General features: G+C 45.8%; 1 protein-coding gene across 3 annotated transcripts in view; it reads right to left on the minus strand.

Annotated features, from left to right (window-relative positions):
- The window catches only part of ANXA7 (annexin A7), a 91357-nt gene that overhangs the window by 30842 nt on the left and 35745 nt on the right, over positions 1–24770 (minus strand). For all 3 annotated transcript variants that reach the window (XM_073585869.1, XM_073585870.1, XM_073585868.1), the window contains 2 exons: positions 23110–23215; positions 22933–23027 (listed from right to left, as the gene is read on the minus strand). In XM_073585869.1, the coding sequence (XP_073441970.1) occupies positions 22933–23027; positions 23110–23215 (201 nt within the window). The remainder of the gene's footprint in view (positions 1–22932; positions 23028–23109; positions 23216–24770) is intronic.

A 24770-nucleotide genomic window follows, 5' to 3' on the forward strand; every position in this document is an offset into this window, starting at 1 on the left:
CTGGACTGCGGGAATGCAGGATGAGAGGGAACCCAACAGGGACATGGCTTTCCTGAGGGACATGGAGGGGTTGGAGGCGTTCAGGACCCGGTCATGCAGGTGCAGCAGCTTCTCTGGGGGCAGGCGGCATTCCTGCTTTTTTGAATCTAGGGTTAGGCCTAGAAATTGTTGAATTTTTAATGGCTGCAAACGGGATTTTTTGATATTAAGTAGCGATCCCAACCGCTCTAGAGCCGCCGTTGTTTTCTGTAACTGTTCTAAACACTGTTCGGCTGAACTGCCTATTATAAGGAGGTCATCTAAATAGGGGACGACTAGAATGTTTAGCTCGCGCAGATGGGCCATCACTTCTGCCATCACCTTGGTGAATACTCGAGGCGCAACCGCCACCCCGAAGGGTAGGGCCGCGTACTGGAAGTGCTGGATTGACCCATCCAACTGAACCGCCAGTCTAAGGAAAGATTGGTGTGCTAGACCTATGGGTATATGATAGTAAGCGTCTTTCAGATCTAGGACCACCATGAAGCAGTTTTGAAACAGCATCTTTATTGCGGTGTTGATTGTTTCCATTTTAAATGGACGTACAACCAGGAATTTATTGAGGGCTTTGAGGTTAAATATAGCCCTAAATGAGTCGTCCGGTTTACGGACCAAGAACAGGGGGGAATAGAAGCCTTTCCCCCTCTCTTCCTCTGGAACTCTCGTCAGGACTTTTTTGTCCAGCAGATCGAGGACCTCGGTCTCCAGGGCAGCTTGTTCTAGCGGGGAAGATTTGAGTGGAGTTACCTTGAACCGATCTTGGGGAACGCAGGCGAACTCTAGGTGCAGTCCTGTAGCTATCACCCCCAGTATCCAGCTACTATTCGAGATTTTGGCCCAGGCCGGGTAGAAGGCAGATAATCTTCCTCCTACCGGAGCCACTAGTCATTGGGGCGGCTTCTTATTATCCCGTGATGGACCTTCTTGGCGCCCCCCTCCTCCATACATGAAGCCCGTACCTCTGGTTTTTTTGTTGTCACATCTGTTCTGATCTCTGGCCTGTCTCCTGCGGGAATACCCTTTCCTAGAAAAGGGACGTCTCCAGGATGTATTCGGCAGACTCGGAAATTTCTTTTTCTCATCCTCGGCCTTCTCTAACAGTTCGTCTAGGACGGGGCCGAACAAGTATTCACCCTCACAGGGGATAGAACAGAGACGGGACCTGGCTTGGATATCTCCCGGCCAGCATTTTAACCAGAGGGCTCTTCGGGCCGAATTAGACAAGCTTGCAGACCTAGTCGCCATTCTTACTGAGTCCGCCGAGGCATCTGCCAGAAAGGCAGCAGCATTCTGGATTAGAGTTGAGCGAAACGGGTCGAAAAAAATTCAAAAGTCGCCAACTTTTGGCAAAGTCGGGTTTCATGAAACGAAACCCGACCCTAGGATGAGGTCGGCCACGAGGTCGGCGACTTACGCGCCAAAGTCGCGTTTCAAAAGTTTGTTTTGCGCTCTTTTTCAGCCAATCAGGATCCACGGACACTGTGGGCAACGTGATGACCTAGGCACGGGTCACCATCATCTTTCAGAAGGGCATGCAAGTGATTGGCTTGCTTTGGTGGGCGTCACAGGGGGTATAAAAGGGCGTGCACGCCGACCGCCATCTTACTTCTGCCGATCTTAGTATAGGGAGAGGTTGCTGCTGATTCTGTAGGGAGAGCGTTAGGCAGGGAAGAAGACAAAAAAACTGCTTCTGCTGCTAGCGATTTGGCCTGCACAACACACAAGTCACTGTGTGTGCAGTGCAAGGGGAGGCTATATTGTGGTGTATCAGTGGTGTTGGTTGTTGGGCTGCCTTTTAAGGCTTCCTGACACGCTGGCATTGCTGTTTACCCACTGCTCCGCAAACTGCTTTTTTAAAAGCAATCCAATCTCCCTTATCCTCTAGTCACTTTTGTCACAGCTGTGCCATCGAGCCTGTCACATAGCGCTCAGATATCAGTGGGCCTCACACAATCCACAAGTGTCCAGTGTCCAAAAGTGTGCGCAGAGATTCAAAATCTCCATTATCTTCTCGTCACTTTGGTCACAGGCAGCTGTGCCATCGAGCCTGTCACATAGCGCTCAGATATCAGTGGGCCTCACACAATCCAAAAGTGTCCACTGTCCACAAGTGTGTGCAGAAATTCTAAATCTCCCCTGTCCTATAGACACCTTGTACCTTGTTTTACATTACTATATAGTTTGTTGGATTTTGTCTACATTTCTACCAAAAATGAGGAAGGCTGGTGGAAGAGGCCGTGGAATTGGGCGGGGGTTGGCAGCTGGTAATGATGGTGTTGGTGGTGGATCTGATGGTAGTGGCAAGAGCAAAATAGGACCGAATGCAGGAGGTGCTGACCCTGCGTCATCGTCTGGCTACATAAGACCTCGAACGCTTAGTTTTCTAGGAGTTGGAAAACCGCTTTTAAAGGCAGAGCATCAGGAAAAAGTTTTGTCTTACATTGCTGACTCAGCCTCCAGCTCTATCGCCTCCTCTTCTTCAGTTGTAAAAAGTAAAAGCACTGAGTCGTCATTGGAGGCTCATGTTCATGAACCACACCTTTCCTTGTGTCCTTCACCCCAACCAAGATTGAAGGATGACGCAGGCCATACTACTGATTACTCCATGGAGCCGTTTTCACATACCATGCCTGGATTATCAAGTGAAATGGTGAATTACCCAGGCCAAGATGAATCTGACATGGAGTGCACTGATGCACAGCCGCTGATGGATGATTCTGCTGGTACATTCACTCAGAGCACTACATTGTCCTCGCAGTGTACAGAGCCAGATTTTGACCCTGATGAGACTCAGGTGCCCCTTCCCGCACACTATACCACCATACACGGTGACACAGAGAAAGGTGCACATGACATAGAAGAGGAGGTGATGGATGACCCAGTTGTTGACCCAGATTGGCATCCATTGGGGGAAGAGGGTGCTGCTTCCAATAGCTCAGATGAGGAGCATCCACAGCAGACATCGACATCGCAACAGCTGTTATCTGGCAGGCCCGGAGCACTCCAAAGACAGGTTCCAAACATCAAAAGAGTTGCTGGACAGCTTGTCCAGAGGGTCAAAAGATCACAGCGTGCTAGGCCGCAAAATGTCTGCCAAAGTAGGAAGAGTGCAGTGTGGCACTTTTTTGAACAAAATCCTCATGATCAGGCCAAGGTTATCTGTAAGAAGTGCGCAAAGACCTTTAGCCGAGGGAAAAATCTGAAAAATTTGAATACCAGTTGAATGCTTAGACATTCAACCAGCATGCACTTGCAAGCGTGGACACAACACCAAACCTCAAGTGCCACATGTGCAACTGATCACAACGAAGGTAGTCAGCAACGCTACATTGTTTCCCCCACTGTAAGCCCACCGGTTAGCACAGCAGCAAATGTTGAGGTGTCGTTGCAAGACCACAGCAGTCAGGGAATCCCACTGTTATATCAACGAAAGACTGATTCTAGGCCATCAGAAAGAACACCAACTCCATCACCATCATCAACCCTCTCTCAGTCCGCCCTGTCCACCGCTACTTCCACCATATGCAGCTCTCAAGTCCAGCTCACCCTCCCAGACACTATGAGTAGGTCAAGAAAGTACTCAGTCTCTCATCCGCGTACACTGGGTTTGAACGCCCACATTGCCAAACTAATCTCGTATGAGATGATGCCCTTTCGGTTGGTGGAAAGCACAGCTTTCCGCGAACTCATGGCCTATGCAGTACCACGCTATGACCTACCCAGTCGCCACTTCTCTCGCAAAGCCATCCCAGCCCTCCACCATCATGTGAAAGACCGCATTGTCCATGCACTCAAGCAGTCAGTGAGCGGAAAGGTGCACCTCACAACTGATGCATGGTCCAGTCGGCATGGCCAGGGCCGTTACGTGTCCATCACTGTGCACTGGGTTAATGTGGTGGATGCAGGGTCCACAGGGGACAGCGGTGGTGGGACAGTGCTGCCTAGCCCACGGTATAGGAAACAGTTGGCTGTAGGCGTTCGACCCTCCTCCTCCTCCTCCTCCAGAAGCGAAAGCTTGTCCACAGAGCGCAGTCGTACGAGCACTCCATCTGCAGCTGCCACTGTTGCACACGATGTGTCCCCCTATCGAGCAGCTAGTGGAAAGCGTCAGCAGGCTGTGTTGCAGATGATGTGTTTGGGCGACAGACACACCGCCAAGGTGCTGGCCGAGTACTTGAAGCGACAAACTGAGTCATGGCTGGGCAGTGTACATCTTGAGGCAGGCAAGGTAGTTAGTGATAACGGCCGTAATTTTGTGGCAGCCATAGCCCTTTCAAAACTCAGCCACATACCTTGCTTGGCTCACACCTTGAACCTGGTGGTGCAGTGCTTCCTCAAAAATTATCCGGAGTTAACAGCGCTGCTCCAGAAGGTGCGAAGACTGTGCGCGCACATCCGCCGGTCGCCTGTACACTCCGTTCGTATGCAGAAGCTGCAGCGATTGCTCCACCTTCCCAACCACCGCCTCATTATCGACATTGCAACAAGGTGGAACTCCACCCTGCACATGGTGGAGCGGCTGTGCGAGCAGAGGCAGGCCATAATGCATTTGTGGGAGGATACACGGCCAGGCACTTTGAGAGCAGACATGGAGTTGACAGGCGTGCAGTGGTCGAAGCTGAAAGACCTTTGTAAAGTCCTTCTGTGTTTTGAGGAATGCACACGGCTGGTAAGCGCAGACGACGCCATCCTAAGCATGAGCATCCCACTTATGCGTCTGCTCATGCAAACTTTGACGCACCTTAAGGAGCAGGCGTCTGCAGCCAATGTTGATGAGGAGGAAGAGGAGGAGGGAATCCTTGATGACATTCAGCCATTGTCTGCTCAGGGACCTCTCCTGGACGAGGTGGAGGATGATGGGGATGATTACTTAGGGGAGGAGGATGCATCTCGTGGGGCAAGTGAAAATGTTGGCGTGGCAAGGTCTGGTACAGGGTTTGTGCGTGACTGGAGGGATGTGGATTTGCCAGAAAGTGCTCCTCCACCCAGCACTCGCAGTGCATCATTGACACCGGGAACATTGGCCCACGTCAGATTATGCCTTGCAGATCCTAAAAAGGGACCCCCGCATTGCCAAAATGATGAACGATGACGACTACTGGTTGGCCAGCATCCTGGATCCACGCTATAAAGGCAAATTACAAAACATCATGCCACAGGAGAACCTTGACCTAATATTGGCTAATAAACAAGCAACTCTGGTAAATCGGTTGCTTGAGGCATTCCCAGCACACAGCAGCGGTGATGGTTCTCACACGAGCCGTACGGGCCGGGGGCAGCTTGGCAGAGGTGTTCGTGGTGCACACAGCAGAAGTGGCGTTGGAGACAGGGGTTTCATGACAATGTTGTGGACTGATTTTTCAAATACCGCTCACACAACTGGTAATACTGCATCGATGGAAAGTGACAGGAGACAGCAGTTGTCAACTATGGTTACAAACTACTTTTCCTCCCATATCGATGTTCTCCCACACAGGTCATTTCCCTTTGACTATTGGGCCGCTAAACTGGACACCTGGCCTGAATTGGCCCAATATGCCTTACAGGAGCTCGCTTGCCCAGCTGCAAGTGTGCTATCGGAAAGAGTCTTCAGTGCAGCTGGATCAATCTTTACAGAAAAAAGGACCCGTCTGTCAACCCAAAATGTGGATGATCTAACCTTCATTAAAATGAACCACGCATGGGTTTCCAAAGATTTTGTCCCACCTTCCCCTGATGACACATAGGGTGACAGAAAAATGGCTTGCTTTGGTCCACCTCTTCCTGGTACTTCACCTATTTCGCCTTTTGCATCAGCTGAATGTCCAACATCAACATATGCCACTTTCTAAAACTCCCTAACTGTGCTGCCTCCCCCCCCATGGCCGGGGTCACCACCTACCGCACGACACCGTGCAAGTGCCGTTGCCCTGGACAGGTGGGTAGGCCGACTCTTGGGCGCGGGCACTGGCACAGGGTCCCTCATAGTGCAATCAAGTGTCTCTGCCGGTGGTGGTGGTGCACACCCGCAGTCAGACACACCGCTGTACTATGAGGGGCCCAGTGCCAGTACCGACGCCCACGAGTGGGCCCCCCTTGCTTGGGCAGGGCCCCAGCATTTGCAATCTTTACCTCTCCCTGCTCCTCCGCTGTGTAATCTGGGCCGTCAAATCCATACTGTGCCTGACACCGTCTGAGCCTGCCTCCTGAGACATATATTTTGAATGTGTACGCTATCCATACATGTTATCCGGGGATACGGTACCCTTTCTAACCTTTGTGCAATCACGTGCAATCCATACTGGGCCTGACACCGTCTGAGCCTGCCTCCTGAGACATATATTTTGAATGTGTACGCTATCCATACATGTTATCCAGGGATACGGTACCCTTTCTAACCTTTGTGCAATCACGTGCAATCCATACTGGGCCTGACACCGTCTGAGCCTGCCTCCTGAGACATATATTTTGAATGTGTACGCTATCCATACATGTTATCCGGGGATACGGTACCCTTTCTAACCTTTGTGCAATCACGTGCAATCCATACTGGGCCTAACACCGTCTGAGCCTGCCTCCTGAGACATATTTTGAATGTGTACGCTATCCATACATGTTATCCGGGGATACGGTACCCTTTCTAACCTTTGTGCAATCACGTGCAATCCATACTGTGCCTGACACCGTCTGAGCCTGCCTCCTGAGACATATTTTGAATGTGTACGCTATCCATACGTTATCCGGGGATACGGTACCCTTTCTAACCTTTGTGCAATCACGTGCAATCCATACTGGGCGTGAGAACGGCTGGCGAGCTGTTAAGCAAGCTACAGCACCTGTCCAGACAAGTACAGGGATTCCCTAGCGAGGAGACTTATTTGATTGTTTTCTATGTTGGGACAGCAATTTTTGGGGAGCACTATACTCTGGAGAATGATAGATGGGGCCCACCATACACTGGAACATTCCAAAGGTGGACATCAGACACTGGAGCAGCATTTACAGGGCCCATTATACACTAGAGCATTAGAAATGGGGCCCATTATGTTTGGAGCATTATTTGGGCCCATAAGACAGTGGAGCTTCATCCATGGGGACCAACATATACTGTAGCATTATGTGGAGCTCATCATATACTGTTTCAAACATTATATGGGACCAATGATTCTGTATGGAGAAATAGATGGGCCTCGTCATGAGATGTAAAAAGTGAGGTATTTTTCATTGTACTATACCGCTATTTATCTGCCGTATCGGAGCATGATGAGTTGTGGTATGTGTTAAAGGGGCGCTCTTTCGCCCAGGGCACATGAAAACCTGCAGCCAGCCCTCCCCCCCCACAACTTTAGCCAAATAACCCCCATTTTTCAGTGCGTAACTTGTATTATGAAGTTAATTAAGGTTGACAAGCTTAAGTAAGAAGAATTGATGCTTTTGGCATTCAAATGGGCACTGTAGGTGTGTTTCCTGTCCTCCTCTCACTGCCGACTTTTATTCCCCATTGACTTACATTGGGTTTCGTGTTTCGGGACGACCCCGACTTTTCCCTATAATCGGACGATCTTGCTCGACCCGACTTTTGGAAAAGTCGGGTTTCACGAAACGAAACGCGACCCTAAAAAACCAAAAGTCGCTCAACTCTATTCTGGATAATTGGTAGAGACTTACGGATGGAGGCTCGCGAGGTTCCATCCTTTAGCTGAGAGTCCAATTGATCCAGCCAGACCATCATGGATCTGGCTGCGCACGTGGCTGCTATTGCTGGCCTTAGGGCGCCTGCTGACATCTCCCATGTGCCCTTTAAAAAGGAATCTGCATTTTTATCTAGGGGGCCTTTAAGGGAGGCCATATCGTCGAAGGGTATAGATGACTTTTTTGAGGCTTTAGCTACCGCTGCATCCAGCTTGGGGGCCTTATCCCATCGACTTACTATTGGGTCCTCAAAGGGGTATCTACGTTTGAAAGCGGGCGGCATAGAACCCCTTTTCCGTTTTTTTCCACTCCCCGTCAATCAGGCTCTGGACTTTTTCGTTTAGTGGAAAAGTCCTTTGTTTTCTGGGGTCTAGACCCCCGAACATAATGTCCTGAGCAGACAGTTCTGTCTTTTTTTCTTCTACCCCCATGGTTGACCTTATGGTTTTAATTAATTTATCCATTTGGTCCAAGGGAAAGCAGAACCGGCTGGAATCCTCTTCGGAAGAAGAAGAGGAGGCCGAGGACTCTGAGGAGATATCTTCCTTCCTAGGGCCGACTGAAGACTCTGAGCCTGAAACACTAGCTCGTCTTCTTTTAGAAGAACCTTCTTTTGATAGGGCTTTTATTTCAGTCCTGATTAATTGCCTCAGGTCTGTAGCGAAGCTTGGAGCTTCTTCCGCTACCTGTATAAATAGGAAAGAGTGTAAGAGTCTGATACTCCACTCACGTTCTACCTCTCATCTCCGTCCCTACCGTCTGTCTCACGCAAGACTAACACAATCTCTTGGGGTGGCCATCTGGTAAGGGGCAACTACAGAGGGCACATTCCTTGTGCTTCTGCTTCCCTGTGGCCTTCTTCCCCTGAGAATCAAACACATAAGGGGACACTGCATCAGGGTACATTCTCGCAGATCTCTTACCCTTGCAGATGAGGACAGGTACCGGATCATGGGGGGCTGCGGGAGGATCCTTTGACCTAGAGGAACTGCTGTGGCTCCGTCCACTTGAACGTCCCTCCTTCCTCTTAGGTTGGTCACTGGGGCGCTTTGCCACGGGCTGCACCTCCTGTGGGTCCATGGGGGCTTCTGTTGTGTCCATCGCTGGGCCTCCAGAAGCGCCTCCGCAGCGATGCCTTCTGCCTTAAGAAGGCTCCCCCTCCGGATTAGCAGGACTCTGTCTGGTGTTCGGGCCCCCCATTGGACCGCTCCCCGCGATCCTCCCCCTCCCCTTCAGGTGCCCGGCCCCCTCAGGCGGCGGGCGCGCATTGGCGCGCGTTCACCACAACCGGAAGTCGCCGGCATCCGACTTCCGGTTTCGGCGCTAGGCCCCGCCCCCTCCGCCGCGTCACTTCCCCGCGCGGCAAGGGGCTAGAACTGCGCCGCCGGCTCGGAACCGCCGCTCCCTTTGTGGGACACCGCCGGCGGCGCCCGCCCGAACGGACCGCACCCCCGGGGGAAGGAGACACAGGGGGACCCGCTTACCTCACCGGCCCGTGGAGAAGGCGACCGCCGGCCCCTGTCTCCGCCTGCTCCTACCACTGCCGTGGAAATCCTACCCGGACCCACCGTGGCGCATCCAGGGCCCCCAGCGAGACCGAGGTAGGAGAACCCCCCGCTACCTGAGTCGGTCCGCTGGCCTGGGATTCGGTTATCCATGACGGACGATCTGTAGGGAGTTCTGTCCTTGTTAGGAACAGGAAACCAACTGATGCGTGGGAGAGGTGCCGCCCTTTTGTATCTGTAGGTTTTCCTGTTCCTAAGAAGGGCGGATCCCCTCTCTCAGGTGGTGCTGTCATGGACGACCGAATAAAATTACTTTTCCCACAATGGTGAGCAAAATGAATATTACATTGAATTTAAAAAACAACAAAAAATAATAGATCAGCCATCAACCTATGGTGCCTTATGAAAAGGGGCAACATAAATAAAGGGTGAATGAGGTGGAGAGGGTAGTAAGATCTAGCTAAAATAATCCACCACAGATTTTTTTTTGACTTGTTTAACCCCTTAAGCCCGAAGGGTGGTTTGCATTTTTATGACCGGGCCAATATTTACAATTCTGACCACTGTCCCTTTATGAGGTAATAACTCTGAAACGCTTCCATGGATCCCGGTGGTTCTGACATTGTTTTCTCGTGACATATTGTACTTCATGTTAGTGGTAAAATTTCATTCATATAACTTTTATTTGTAAAAAAAAACAAACAAAAAAAAAACGGAAATTTGGCGAAAATGTCGCAATTTTCCAAATTTGAATATGATATGGCACACAAAAAAACGTAACATTTCCCACATGTTTACTTTACATCAGCACAATTTTGGAACCAAAATTTTTTTTGTTAGGAAGTTATAAGGGTTAAAAGTTGACCAGCGATTTCTCATTTTTACAACACCATTTTATTTTTAGGGACCACATCACATTTGAAGTCACTTTGAGGGGTCTATATGATAGAAAATATCCAAAAGTGACACCATTCTAAAAAACTGTACCCCTCAACGTGCTCAGAACTACATTCAAGACGTTTATTAACCCTTCAGGTGCTTCACAGGAATTTTTTGAATGTTTAAAAAAAAAAAATTGAACATTTAACTTTTTTCCAACAAAAAAATTACTTCAGGTCCAATTTTTTTTATTTTACCAAGGGTAACAGGAGAAATTGGACTGCAAAAGTTATTGTGCAATTTATCCTGAGTACGCTGATACCTGATATGTGGGGTGGGGGGGGGGTTGGGGGAAACCACTGTTTTGACACATGGCAGAGCCCAGAAGGGAAGGAGCACCGTTTGACTTTTTCAATGCAAAATTAGCTGGAATTCAGATCAGACGCCATGTCTTGGAGAGCCCCTGATGTGACTAAACAGTGGAAACTCCCCACAAGTGACCCCATTTTGGAAACTAGACCCCCCCCCCCCCAAGGAACTTCTCTAGATATGTGGTGAGAACTTTGAACCCACAAGGGCTTCACAGAAGTTTATAACGTACAGCGGTACAATTAAAAAATCATTTTTTCTCACCCCCAATTTTTATATTCCCAAGGGTAAAAGGACCCTAAAAGTTACTGTGCAATTTGTCCTGAGCACGCGGATTCCCCACATGTGGGGGTAAACCACTATTTGGGCGCATGGCAGAGCTCGGAAGGGAAGCAGCGCCATTTGACTTTTTTGGCTGGAATTGGGATTGGACGCAATGCCGCGTTTGGAAAGCCCCTGATGTGCATAAACAGTGGAAACCCCCACAATTACACCATTTTGGAAACTAGACCCCCCAAGGAACTTATCTAGATGTGTGGTGATCACTTTGAACCCCCAAGGGCTTCACAGAAGTTTATAACGCCCGGGTGTGAAAAAAAAAAAAAAAATAATAATTTTCCCCACAAACATGATCTTTTAGTCCCCAATTTTTTTTTATTTTCACAAGGGCAACAGGAGAAAATGGACCCCAAAAGTTGTACAATTTGTCTTGAGTACACTGATACCCCATATGTGGGAGAAAACTGCTGTATGGGCACACGTAGGGGCTTGGAAGGGAAGTAGTGACGTTTTGGATTGCAGACTTTGATGGAATGGTCTGCGGGTGTCATGTTGCCTTTGGAGAGCCCCTGATATACCTAAACAGTGGAAACCCCCCCACAAATGACCCCATTTTGTAAACTAGACCCCCCAAGGAACTTATCTAGATGTGTGGTGAGCACTTTGAACCCCCAAGTGCTTCACAGATATTTAACACGCCCGGGCGTGAAAATAAAAAAATTATATTTTTTTCCACAAAAATGATATTTTTGCCCCCAATTTTTTATTTCACTAAGGGTAATAGGAGAAATTCGACCCCAAAAGTTGTTTTGCAATTTGTCCTGAATAGGCTGATACCCCATATGTGGGGGTAAAACACTGTTTGGGTGCATGGCAGAGCTTGGAAGGGAAGGAGCACCATTTGACTTTTTCAACGCAGAATTGGCTGGAATTGAGATCAGACGCCATGTTGCATTTGGAGAGCACCTCATGTGCCCAAACAGTGGAAACCCCCAATTATAACTCCACCCCTAACCCTAATCTCAACCCTAGCGGGAAAATGGAAATACAGTGCCTACAAGTAGTATTCAACCCCCTGCAGATTTAGCAGGTTTGATAAGATGCAAATAAGTTAGAGCCTTCAAACTTCACACAAGAGCAGGATTTATTAACAAATGCATAAATCTTACAAACCAAAAAGTTATGTTGCCCAGTTAAATTTTAATAAATTTTAAACATACTAGTGTGGGTCAATTATTATTCAACCCCTAGGTTTAATATTTTGTGGAATAACCCTTGTTTGCAATTACAGCTAATAATCGTCTTTTATAAGACCTGATCAGGCCGGCACAGGTCTCTGGAGTTATCTTGGCCCACTCCTCCATGCAGATCTTCTCCAAGTTATCTAGGTTCTTTGGGTGTCTCATGTGGACTTTAATCTTGAGCTCCTTCCACAAGTTTTCAATTGGGTTAAGGTCAGGAGACTGACTAGGCCACTCCAACACCTTGATTTTTTGCCTCTTGAACCAGGCCTTGGTTTTCTTGGCTGTGTGCTTTGGGTCGTTGTCTTGTTGAAAGATGAAATGACGACCCATCTTAAGATCCTTGATGGAGGAGCGGAGGTTCTTGGCCAAAATCTCCAGGTAGCCCGTGCTATCCATCTTCCCATGGATGCGGACCAGATGGCCAGGCCCCTTGGCTGAGAAACAGCCCCACAGCATGATGCTGCCACCACCATGCTTGACTGTAGGGATGGTATTCTTGGGGTCGTATGCAGTGCCATCCAGTCTCCAAACGTCACGTGTGTGGTTGGCACCAAAGATCTCGATCTTGGTCTCATCAGACCAGAGAACCTTGAACCAGTCTGTCTCAGAGTCCTCCAAGTGATCATGAGCAAACTGTAGACGAGCCTTGACATGACGCTTTGAAAGTAAAGGTACCTTACGGGCTCGTCTGGAACGGAGACCATTGCGGTGGAGTACGTTACTTATGGTATTGACTGAAACCAATGTCCCCACTGCCATGAGATCTTCCCGGAGTTCCTTCCTTGTTGTCCTTGGGTTAGCCTTGACTCTTCGGACAAGCCTGGCCTCGGCACGGGATGAAACTTTCAAAGGCTGTCCAGGCCGTGGAAGGCTAACAGTAGTTCCATAAGCCTTCCACTTCCGGATGATGCTCCCAACAGTGGAGACAGGTAGGCCCAACTCCTTGGAAAGGGTTTTGTACCCCTTGCCAGCCTTGTGACGCTCCACGATATTGTCTCTGATGGCCTTGGAATGCTCCTTTGTCTTTCCCATGTTGACCATGTATGAGTGCTGTTCACAAGTTTGGGGAGGGTCTTAAATAGTCAGAAAAGGCTGGAAAAAGAGAGATAATTAATCCAAACATGTGAAGCTCATTGTTCTTTGTGCCTGAAATACTTCTTAATACTTTAGGGGAAGCAAACAGAATTCTGGTGGTTTGAGGGGTTGAACAATAAATGACCCTCTGAATAAACTTTTCACAATTTAAAAAAAAATTAAACAAAGAAATAACATTCTTTTTTGCTGCAGTGCATTTCACACTTCCAGGCTGATCTACAGTCCAAATGTCACAATGCCAAGTTAATTCCGAATGTGTAAACCTGCTAAATCTGCAGGGGGTTGAATACTACTTGTAGGCACTGTAAATACATTTTTGTAATTTTATTATTTTTCCCTAAGGGGGTGATAACGGGGGGTTTGATTTACTATTTGTGGCGGGTTTTTATGTTTGGCCGCTGTCTCACGCTAAAAGACGCTTTATATTGTAAAACAAGTTTTTGCATCACCAAATTTTCAGAGCTATAACTTTTCCGTATTTTGACCCACCAAGTCATGTGAGGTCTTAATTTTTGCAGGACGAGTTGACGTTTTTATTGGTACCATTTAAGGGTACGTGACATTTTTTGATCGCTTTTCATTCCGCTTTTTGGGATGCAGAATGAACAAAAACCAGCATTTCAAGAATTTCTTTTGGGGGGTGCGTTTACACCGTTCTGTGTGCGGTAAAATTGGTAAGGCAGTTTTGTTCTTCGGGTCAGTACGGTTACAGCGATACCTCATTTATGTGTTTTGGCGCTTTTATGCACTGAAAACAATTTTATATAAAAAAATTATTTTTGCATCGCTTTATTCTGCGAGCTATAACTTTATTTTTTCGCTGATGACGCTGTGTGGCGGCTCGTTTTTTTGCGGGACAAGATGACGTTTTCAGCGGTACCATGGTTATTTCTATCCATCTTTTTGTTCGGCGGTATGATAAAGCATTATTTTTTTATTTTTATTTTTTAAGGGATTCGCTAGAGGGGTTAACTAATGGGACAGTTTTATAGGGAGGGTCGTTACGGACGCGGCGATACTAAATATGTGTACTCTTATTGTTTATTTGGAAAAAATTAAATAGGGAATATTTTTTTTTCCAATTTAGAGATTTTTTATAAATTTTTACACTTTTTTTTAGCTTTATTATACTGTCCCAGGGGGGACATCACTGTCATGTGACAGATCGCTGATCTGTCACAGGCGCTGCAGTGGCTTCCTCATGCCTGCGCTTTGCAGGCAGTGAGGAAGCCAGCTCCCTGCAGGCCCCCGCCGCCATATTGGATCCGAGGACCTGCAGGGAAGGAGGCCCCCCGCAGCAGCACCGCACATCGCGCTGCTGCGGGGGTCTCAGGGAAGCACGGAGGTAGCCCCCTCCCTCCCGATTCTTCCCTAAACCCCTGTGCCAGGGGTTAACGTGTCGGGGGGGGGGGCCGTGACCGCCCTGACATAGCCGACACCCGGCCACGATCAGCGGCGCTAACCCTGTGAGCGCCGCTGATCGCTATGACGTACTATCCCGTCCTTGGGAATTAAGTCCCAGGGCACATGGACGGGATAGTACGTCATATGGCAGAAAGGGGTTAACCTCTTCCCAACTTAGAGTGTATGGATACATCATGGCGATATTGCAGTACTTAGAAGGCGGGGGGGGGGGGGGGGATTCCCTCTCCCCGCCGACCGACACCTCCGCAGCGTCAATATTGCTTGGTGACCCGGGTCACCAGACTAGGGAAGTCCCTTAGACCATGATCTGCGCATGGTCTAAGAGGCTTGTGTCAGTGTAGCACTGACCGCTATAAAAACAGCTATCAAGGTGCTGTAATATAAAAGTCCCATAGAGGGACAGGATCCAAAGGAAAAAAAAAAACAAAAAAAAAAACTAACAATTCTGCTTTTTCACTGTACCACTGAATAAAAAGTGGAATGTAACGCTATCAAAAAGACAAATGTAGCATATAAACTCGTGTATAAGCTGACCTGCGTATAAGCAGTGGCACCCAATTTTGCCACGAAAAACTGGGAAAACTTATTGACTTGAGTATAAGTCGGGTATGTATGCATTGTCCCCTCATCCCTATCCTTATATGCGTAGCCCCCATGAGAAAAGCATAAAAAAAAAAAAAAAAAAAAAAAAAAAAAAACACACACACAAAACGTGCCCTCACATCTTGTTCCTGAGCCCGCAGCTCCTGTGGCCAGGCGATCACGTGTCCCCGCTCATTACCGGAATGAATATTCACCTCTCTCCACACCTATGGGGGTGAGGGGGAACGCCCAGGCCACCCACCATTACTAACACTTTCAATACCGTGGTTCCAGAGCATAGGTATTGTATTTTTATGCTTGGCTATTTTTGCACCACAATATGCATGCTGTCAGTGGGTCTATAATTTATAGGCAAGTATGTACTATACGCTATAAGCGTTACCTTATTAACCCTCTGCATTTGGCTTCCTTGACCATGCTTTCAGGTCATATATGATATTTTAATGCCTTTTATGGCACTTTTTACACCATGTATGATAATATAGTAATATAGTGCCTTAGCTTTAGTACAGCCTATAATTCATCCTGTGCCATTGTGTAATGCCCAATTTTTATACTTGATTCCCACTTGTGCAATTTGTGATATTAATTTTGGTTATTACCTGCTCTGTGAATTTTTAGTATATAGGTTAGGTAGGTGCTGGAGTTCCACCCCCCCCCCCCCCCTCCCCTTACTGGGTATTTTTGTGTATGTATTTTTAATTATTTCAATTTTATATAATATTTATCTATGGATCTCTTCGTTCAGCCTATTGTTCAAAGTTTAGGCTATTGTGATTTTAACCTACAGAAGTTGCTCAGGTAGTGCAGCTCATCCAGGAAGGCACATCAAAGCGAGCAGTAGCAAGAAGGGTAGCGGTGTCTGTCAGCAGTGTCCAGAGCATGGAGCAGATAGCAGGAGACAGGCCAGTACACCAGGAGATGTGGTGGTTGTGTGGGGGCTGTAGGAGGGCAACAACCCAGCAGCAGGACCGCTACCTCAGCCTTTGTGCAAGGAGGAGCACTGCCAGAGCCCTGCAAAATGACCTCCAGCAGGCCACAAATGTGCATGTGTCTGCTCAAACTATCAGACTCCACAATAGTGGTATGAGGGCCCAACCTCCACAAGTCAGTGTTGAGGTTACAGCCAACACCATGCAGGGCTTTTGCAGATTTGAGATTGGCACCTTGCGCGCTTCACGGATGAAAGCAGGTTCACACTGAGCACATGTGACAAAGTCTGGAGACGCCGTGGAGAACGTTCTGCTGTCTGCAACGTCCTCTAGCGTGAATAGTTTGGCAGTAGGTCAGCAATGGTGTGGGAAGGAATTTCTTTGGCGGGCCGCACAGCCCTCCATGTGCTAGCCAGAGGTATGCTGACTGCCATTAGGAACAGGGATGAGATCCTCAGACCCATTGTGAAACCAAATACAGGTGCACTGGGCCCCTTCTGATGCATGACATTGCTAGGCCACGTGGTTGAAGTGTGTCAGCAGTTCTAGGATGATGAAGGCATTGATGCTATGGACTGGCCTACCCGTTCCCCAGACCTGAATCCAATCGAGCACATCTGGAACATGTCTCGTTCCATCCACCAATACCACATTGTACCACAGATTGTCCAGGAGTTGACTGATGCTTTAATCCAGGTCCGGGAGGAGATCCCCTAGGAGAACATCTGCCTCATCAGGAGCATACCCCAGGTGTTGTAGCGAGGTCATACAGGCACAAAGAGGTCACACACACACACTACAGAGCATCATTTCCTTGTCTTGAGGCATTTCTACAAGTTGAATCAGCCTGTAATTTGATTTTTCACTTTGATTTTGAGTATCATTCCAAATCCAAACCTACATGGGATATTAATTTTGATTTACATTGATTAATGTAATGTTTTGTTGTTCTCATCGCATTCTGCTATGTAATGAATAAAGATTTGCAGCTGAAATATTTAATTCAGTGATATGGTATTTAAGTGTTTCCCTTATTTTTTTTAAGCAGTGCATTTTGTGTGACAACTCTCTGGTTTAAAGCACATGAGAATTAAAAGTTTGAAAATTGCGGAATTTCAAAAATTTTCACAAATAAACGCAAGTCATATCGAACAAATTTTACCACCATCATAAAAGTACAATACAGTTGTGGCCAAAAGTATTGACACCCCTGCAATTTTGTCAGATAATACTCCAGCATCCACACCAAACATAAAAAAAAAAAAAAAAAAAAAAAAAAGAGGGTGGATAAAAGTATTGGCACTGTTCGAAAAATCATGTGATGCTTCTCTAATTTGTGTAACTAACAGCACCTGTAACTTACCTGTGGCACCTAACAGGTGTTGGCAATAACTAAATCACACTTACAGCCAGTTGACATGGATTAAAGTTGACTCAACCTCTGTCCTGTGTCCTTGTGTGTACCACATTGAGCATGGAGAAAAGAAAGAAGACCAAAGAACTGTCTGAGGACTTGAGAAACCAAATTGTGAGGAAGCATGAGCAATCTCAAGGCTACAAGTCCATCTCCAAAGACCTGAATGTTCCTGTGTCTACCGTGCGCAGTGTCATCAAGAAGTTTAAAGCCCATGGCACTGTGGCTAACCTCCCTAGATGTGGACGGAAAGGAAAAATTGACAAGAGATTTCAACGCAAGATTGTGCGGAGGTTGGATAAAGAACCTCGACTAACATCCAAACAAGTTCAAGCTGCCCTGCAGTCCGAGGGTACAACAGTGTCAACCCGTACTATCAGTCGGCGTCTTAATGAAAAGGGACTGTATGGTAGGAGACCCAGGAAGACCCCACTTCTTACCCCGAGACATAAAAAAGCCAGGCTGGAGTTTGCCAAAACTTACCTGAAAAAGCCTAAAATGTTTTGGAAGAATGTTCTCTGGTCAGATGAGACAAAAGTAGAGCTTTTTCGGCAAAGGCATCAACAGAGTTTACAGAAGAAAAAAAAAGGCATTCATAGAAAAAAAACACGGTCCCTACAGTCAAACATGGCGGAGGTTCCCTGATGTTTTGGGGTTGCTTTGCTGCCTCTGGCACTGGACTGCTTGACCGTGTGCATGGCATTATGAAGTCTGAAGCAGGGCTGAGGAGTCGGAGTCGTGGAGTCGGAGTTAGTTTTGGTTGGAGTCGGTAGAAATGTACCGACTCAGACTCCAGCTTTAAAAAAAAATGTATTAATATTTCATAATTGAACTTTCATATGAATTTTATAAATGTTACTCAAATATATATGTTCTATCAAACTATGAACAACAGTGATAAGCAGTTCTGCTGGAGATAGAGACATTTCTTACTTCTTGTGTGTCACTGTTCTCCACTGCCCTTATCTAATCTTATACTTGGTTAACCTCATGCTGCCCCAACCCCCCTACTTACAATGTATGAAACTGAAAGTGAAAATGTGTTGCAAATTCTTAGTAGTAAAGCTCCTCCTCTAGACTAGATCATACTAGGTGTGCGTCTTCCAAGCATCTCACAGCTGCCTGCTACTCAGAAGAGGAAGACTGTAAGAAGTATTATCCTTTCAACAAACTTTGCATCAGTTAACTGTGAGTACATGAGGAATAATAACAGTATTACTGACCACTATATCAGTTGTACGACCTGGCAATAATTTTGTACAATTGTTTTTAGGAAAAACAATTGTCATTTGGATTGTGAATGCAGAATTAAAAACCCGAGAATGTCAAAGAAGCATCACATTAAATCAGCTGTATTTGAACATTTCACCATCACTCAAGATAGAAAACATTATGTCTGTCAGTGTATGACAAATGATCCAGACGAAAACAAATGCTGTGAAGCCAAGATGAGTGCATATTCAGGCAAAGATAAAAATGCTCCTACCAGAGCTTCTAATCTAAAGAGACATTTACAGCGCTTTCATCCAGAAGTACTGAAAGCAGTGGATGAGAAAGACTGCATCCAAACCAATGAACCAGTGCCCAGCTCTTCCAGCCAAACAAAGGAGCAGAGAACTTTGCAGCCATCAGTTGCAAGATATTTTGTCAGTGACAAAGTTACTGTGACAATGACAGTAGATACATTTAAAAAACAGATCATAGAGCTTGTTGTAAAGGATAGTGTGCCTATTTCATTATTTTCACGACCAGCTTTTATGTGTCTGAATGGGGAAATGGCCCGCAAGCTTGGTGTTTCTCTGGAGAGAGAGAGTATTAGAAAATTAGTAATCGAAGTTTTTAAACAAAAGGAAGAACTCAAGGGACGCTTTCTGTTTCTTAAAATGGATGCCTGCACACGTCACAGAGTGAACTATTTTGCCATCAATGTCCGATTTGTTTGTGACAAAAATGAAATGGTTACCAAGACATTGGCAGTAAAAGACACCAAAGCTCATCACACCAGTGAGTTTCTCCAGGTCTTGGTGGAAAAGGTTCTGCAAGACTATGAACTTAAAAAAGAACAAGTTCTTTCTGTCGTAACTGACAATGCTTCAAATATGATAAGTACTATTAAGCTAATGAATGAGAGTAATGATGGTGACCAGCAGCTAGAAGAACATTCTGGGTCCACAGACACAGAAATGTTTGAAATAGAGGAACACAGTATTGTAACTGAGGAGCAAACTGAAGTTGCTTCAGATGAACAGCAACATGATAGTTTAGATGATCTTGTTGAAACTGTGTCAATATGTTCTTTCATTCATCACATGCGCTGTGTTGTGCATACGCTACAGCTGGCTATAAGAGACAGTCTGCAAGAAGGACATGCTGCTGCACTGATTGGCAAGGTGAGAAAATTGGCTACTGTTGCCAGAACCCCTAAAGTTGACTCAATTTTGAAGAGACGTGCTGGAAAAGGGGCAATTATTGATCAAGCCACACGATGGGGCATTTCTTACTTAATGATTCAGCGCTTGGTTGAACTGAAAACCTTTCTTGTAGACATGGCTAACCCTCAACTGACGCTAAATGAAAGTCAGTGGAATCAGGTGACTGAGCTGGAAAAATTGCTAGAGCACCCATTTACAGTGACTAAAAAAATTACAAGCAGAGGACTTAACTCCAGGTATTTTCTTAAAGGAGTGGAAGAACCTGATGTTTCGCCTGTCCCAAAGAGGAGGGTTAATTGCAAGTGGCATTGCTACATCAATGAAACGGAGAGAGGAGCTACTATTACAAAATAACATTCTTTTGGCAGCTGTTCATGTAGACCCAATGCATTGGATTCTTCTAGATGATCAACAGCTAAGTAAAGGAAAAGAAGCTCTGTTTGAAATAGCAGTAAGGATGAAAGGGTTGCAGAACAGTCAGGAGGAACAAGAAGAATTTGGTCGTCCTGCCACATCTTCACCCTCATCATCAACTGATGAAGAATTTAATTTCGAAAAATATTTGGATCACAAGGACCGTGCAAAGCGTTCCCGCATAGAAGAAGAGTCATCCGCATCAAGGAACACAGCCAGTACATTTCAGCAGAATTTTTCATGTGCACTAAAAGAAATTGAGAAATTTGACCGTTCATCAAAAATAACAGTGCAACAAGCGATTCCTCTGTATCCTGACATTGTCAGAGATGTTGCCCGAGTGGTTACTGCTTTGCCACCAACACAAGTTAGTGTAGAGAGGTTGTTCTCTGCTCTCAAAATAATTAGATCAGATTTGAGGGCATCCATGAAGGAGGATCTGACAGAGGCAATACTTTTTCTGAGGACAAATTTATAGATTTCTTCTTATTAACTGCATAAAAGTGTTTATTGCATATTTACTTACAGTTTAGAAAAGTTTATAAAAGTTATTTGCTATATTCTAATTGTATTCTAATAAATGTAGTTTTTGCTCTAAGTGGTCTGATTACTTATATGATGGTGAGAAACTGAATAAGCACGATGTTTAATATTTTACAACAGTAAATTTGTTGTTATGAATTGGCCATTTATGAAGGAGTCGGAGCCGGAGTCGGAGCATGATAAAATCCAGGAGTCGGAGTCGCAACTGTGGCTTACCGACTCCACAGCCCTGGTCTGAAGACTACCAACAAATTTTGCAGCATAATGTAGGGCCCAGTGTGAGAAAGCTGTGTCTCCCTCAGAGGTCATGGGTCTTCCAGCAGGACAATGACCTAAAACACACTTCAAAAAGCACTAGAAAATGGTTTGAGAGAAAGCACTGGAGATTTCTAAGGTGGCCAGCAATGAGTCCAGACCTGAATCCCAAAGAACACCTGTGGAGAGATCTAAAAATTGCAGTTTGGAGAAGGCACCCTTCTAATATCAGGGACCTGGAGCAGTTTGCCAAAGAAGAATGGTCTAAAATTCCAGCAGAGCATTGTAAGAAACTCATTGATGGTTACCGGAAGCGGTTGGTCGCAGTTATTTTGGCTAAAGGTTGTGCAACCAAGTATTAGGCCGAGGGTGCCAATACGTTTGTCTGGCCCATTTTTGGAGTTTTGTGTGAAATGATCAAAATTTTGCTTTTTGCTTCATTCTCTTTTGTGTTTTTTCATTTAAGACAAATTAAATGAAGATAATAATACCAAAGAATTTGTGTTTGCAATCATTTTCAGGAAGAAACTGAGTATTATCTGACAAAACTGCAGGGGTGTCCAATACTTTTGGCCACAACTGTATGTCACGAAAAAACAAATCAGTGGGACCTGTTGAAGCGTTCCAGAGTTATTACCTGCCCCTAGTAATATACTCAACAGCTGCTCTTACCGGCACTACTCCAGTCCCGCGCAGCCATCTTGTGACCGCAACGTCTGACCGGAAGGCAGAGGTAGCAGTCACAAGCTCAAGGGGTGTTTAGGGTGGTTTAAAATCAGTTATCAGCACAAACTAGAAATCGAACATTTCCCTGCATAATAAGATCACAGGCAGATGTCTGCATCATGGGCCGAGGAAGAAGCAACAGTGCGATTCATGACTCGAACTGGACATCCTCAGTTATATAAAAGGCGGTCACATTTGGGTCAGGAGACCAGTGGCCTATCTGTGCATTACAGCCCATACGCAGACCGTGATACAGGGATGTCTAAATAAGGCCCAACAGAATTCAGTGTTGATTATTCGTGTATCCCCAAAATATACAATACCAACATCAGTCAGCATGCTGGAGATTTACTTTCATCCTATAAATGCGCACTAAAACGTCAGGTTACAACAGACTTGGAGGCCCCCCCCCCCCGCCCAATTCTTCCAGCAGTTTTCTGCAGAATTCTAGCCCATCTTGAAGACCAGTCTCAAAGGTTGCAACATTTTCACAAAACTCAAAATTGGTGCAAACATTTTGTGATGGTTGGGATTGTTACACCAGTCCTGGGAAGTTCCAGAGCCCCGATGGAGTCTAAGAAATGAAACCAATGGATTCACTGTGGATACCATCTGGCCTACGTCCTGACACATGCACAAAAAAGTGGTCTGCCACATTTTTGTGAAGGTCTGAGAGAGAGAAATGCTGTCAGTAAAAAACACGACATTATAGGTTTGGTATTACAATAAATTGTACTGACCTGGAAACTCATTATCATGTAAGGTTTACAACTTCACAATTAACATTAAAAATAAATAAATGGCAGAATTAAGGCTTTGTTAGTTTTTTTCCTGGGTCCTTAAAGGGTTAAAAACTTACCTAAATCTTAAAGCACAGAAATGAATACTCTATAGCAAGCGCAGCAACCATTACGATCACGCCTTTATTTGCATAAAAGTTGCCTAAGCAAATTTTGCATTACTAATGTCTCTCCCACCTGTATTCAAATATTGTCCAGGATGAGGAGCAACCCCCCCACACAAAAAAAAAAAAAAAAAACACACATACACCACCCTGATGTACAGCGGTGTCCGAGAACCCAGCGTAAAGTTGGTTGGATTGCTTACCTTTCCATAGGCAGTTTTGAACGCCGCCTTAATCTTCTGCCTTTGATCATTAGAACGATTAGAAACGACGTCAATTATGGCTTGTTCATCAGTTCCTATGTGAAAGACACAATCATATTGTGAGGTGTCATGCAGGAAAACACAGGGCTCGGGGGAAAAATAAGTTAAAATCCATACCAAATCCCTTCATTGCCTTTCTCAGCTTTTCAGCATCGGCTAGTGCATCAAAATTTGATGCGGCTCTGATAGTCCCCTGGGTGGCACTCATCGCAGCAGCAAAAGGCTGGAAAATCATTGCCATATATTATGAGACGAAATACAGTAATGGTAAATACAAGACTGATGAGATTTTTTTTTAAATTCTGAAACATTATATGTTATGTCCCATAACGCTCTGAGATGAGGAGTGTGGAACAACAAGACCAAACATACAGCCAGCAGACAAATTTAGATGCTGGAGATTTACAGGTCACCAACTGTACTCCCCCTGACCGTAAGCCTGGGCCAGTAGGATTCTGGATCATGTGCCGTAGCAAAACATGGCCGTTTAAAGGGAATCTGTCACCAGGTTATTGCCACCCCATCTGAGAACATAATGTAGGGGCTGATAAACTGATTCCAGCGAGGCGTGACTTACTGGGTTGCTTACTCCAGTTTCGCCAAGTGTTTTATATTTATTTAAAAATGATACAGAACTAGCAGTTCTCTGAATGCTGAGCTCTGTATAACCCCGTCCACACCACTGATTGGCATCTTTCAGCCTATGCACTGTAGTGATGAGCGGACATGCTAAGATTACGTGTTATCCTAGCATCTTGTGCATGCTCGAATAATATGTTTGAGTCCCCGTGGCTGCATGTTTCATTGCCTGTTTGTTGGGCACTAAAGGCCATCACCGCATGTGTCTAACAGCCAATAAAAATGTAGCCGTGGGGACTCCTAGTATTCGAGCACGAACAAGATACTAGGATAACACCAGTGCATGCTCGCATAACACGTTATCAGAGCACACTTGCTCATCACTAAAGCTGGCAATCAGTTGTGGGGGGGGAGAGTTATACAGTAATCATGAATTTGGAGGACTACATAGCAGCACTTTACTAGTGAGAATCTCCAGTGATTTTATCAAAACTACAGCAAACAGCCAAGTAAGTAACAATGCTGGAATCAATCTCTGCCTCTACATTATGCTGCTCTCAATCTAGGTGGCAAAATCTGTTGATGGTCCTTTACAACCCATTTAAAAAAAAGGGAATTTACCATATTGATGACCTAGCCATGGGATAGATCATCATCAATACGAGATCAGCAGGGATACAACAGCCCAGGATCGGTTGATTGCTCAGTAAATAACTGCTGTGGCAGCAGCACACCGTCTATGGGACTCTGCAGGGCTATGCAGACTCTGGTTCTTATGACTGGTGGGGTCCCGGTCTCTGCGGTCAGACCCTCTTTGATCACACAGTTATCCCAGTTCCATTTAAGCTACACACTGACAATGATCATTTCAGACGCATATGGCAATACAGGATGTTAACTTTCCAAGAAACCTATGAAAACGCACACACAAGTTTGCAGTGAGTGTACTATACAAATGCTTTCTGAACACAAACATGCAGCTGTATTTTCTATACAGTTCCAAAAAACCAGTGCACATGACATGCAGTCACCTTGCTCCGACAGGCTCTACACCACATAGGGCATAACGGCATAGAGTCATTAGGAAGACAAAGGAGACATAAGGGAGAATTAGGGGAAGCAACAAAATTATTGATTTCAATGGGTTTTGCAAAGCGCAGCACAATTATAGCACAATAGAGTCAGGCCATTTCACTCTA

Source organism: Dendrobates tinctorius, unplaced genomic scaffold (assembly GCF_039654945.1).
Source record: "Dendrobates tinctorius isolate UK_male_01 unplaced genomic scaffold, ASM3965494v1 ptg000089l, whole genome shotgun sequence".
NCBI lineage: Eukaryota > Metazoa > Chordata > Amphibia > Anura > Dendrobatidae > Dendrobates > Dendrobates tinctorius.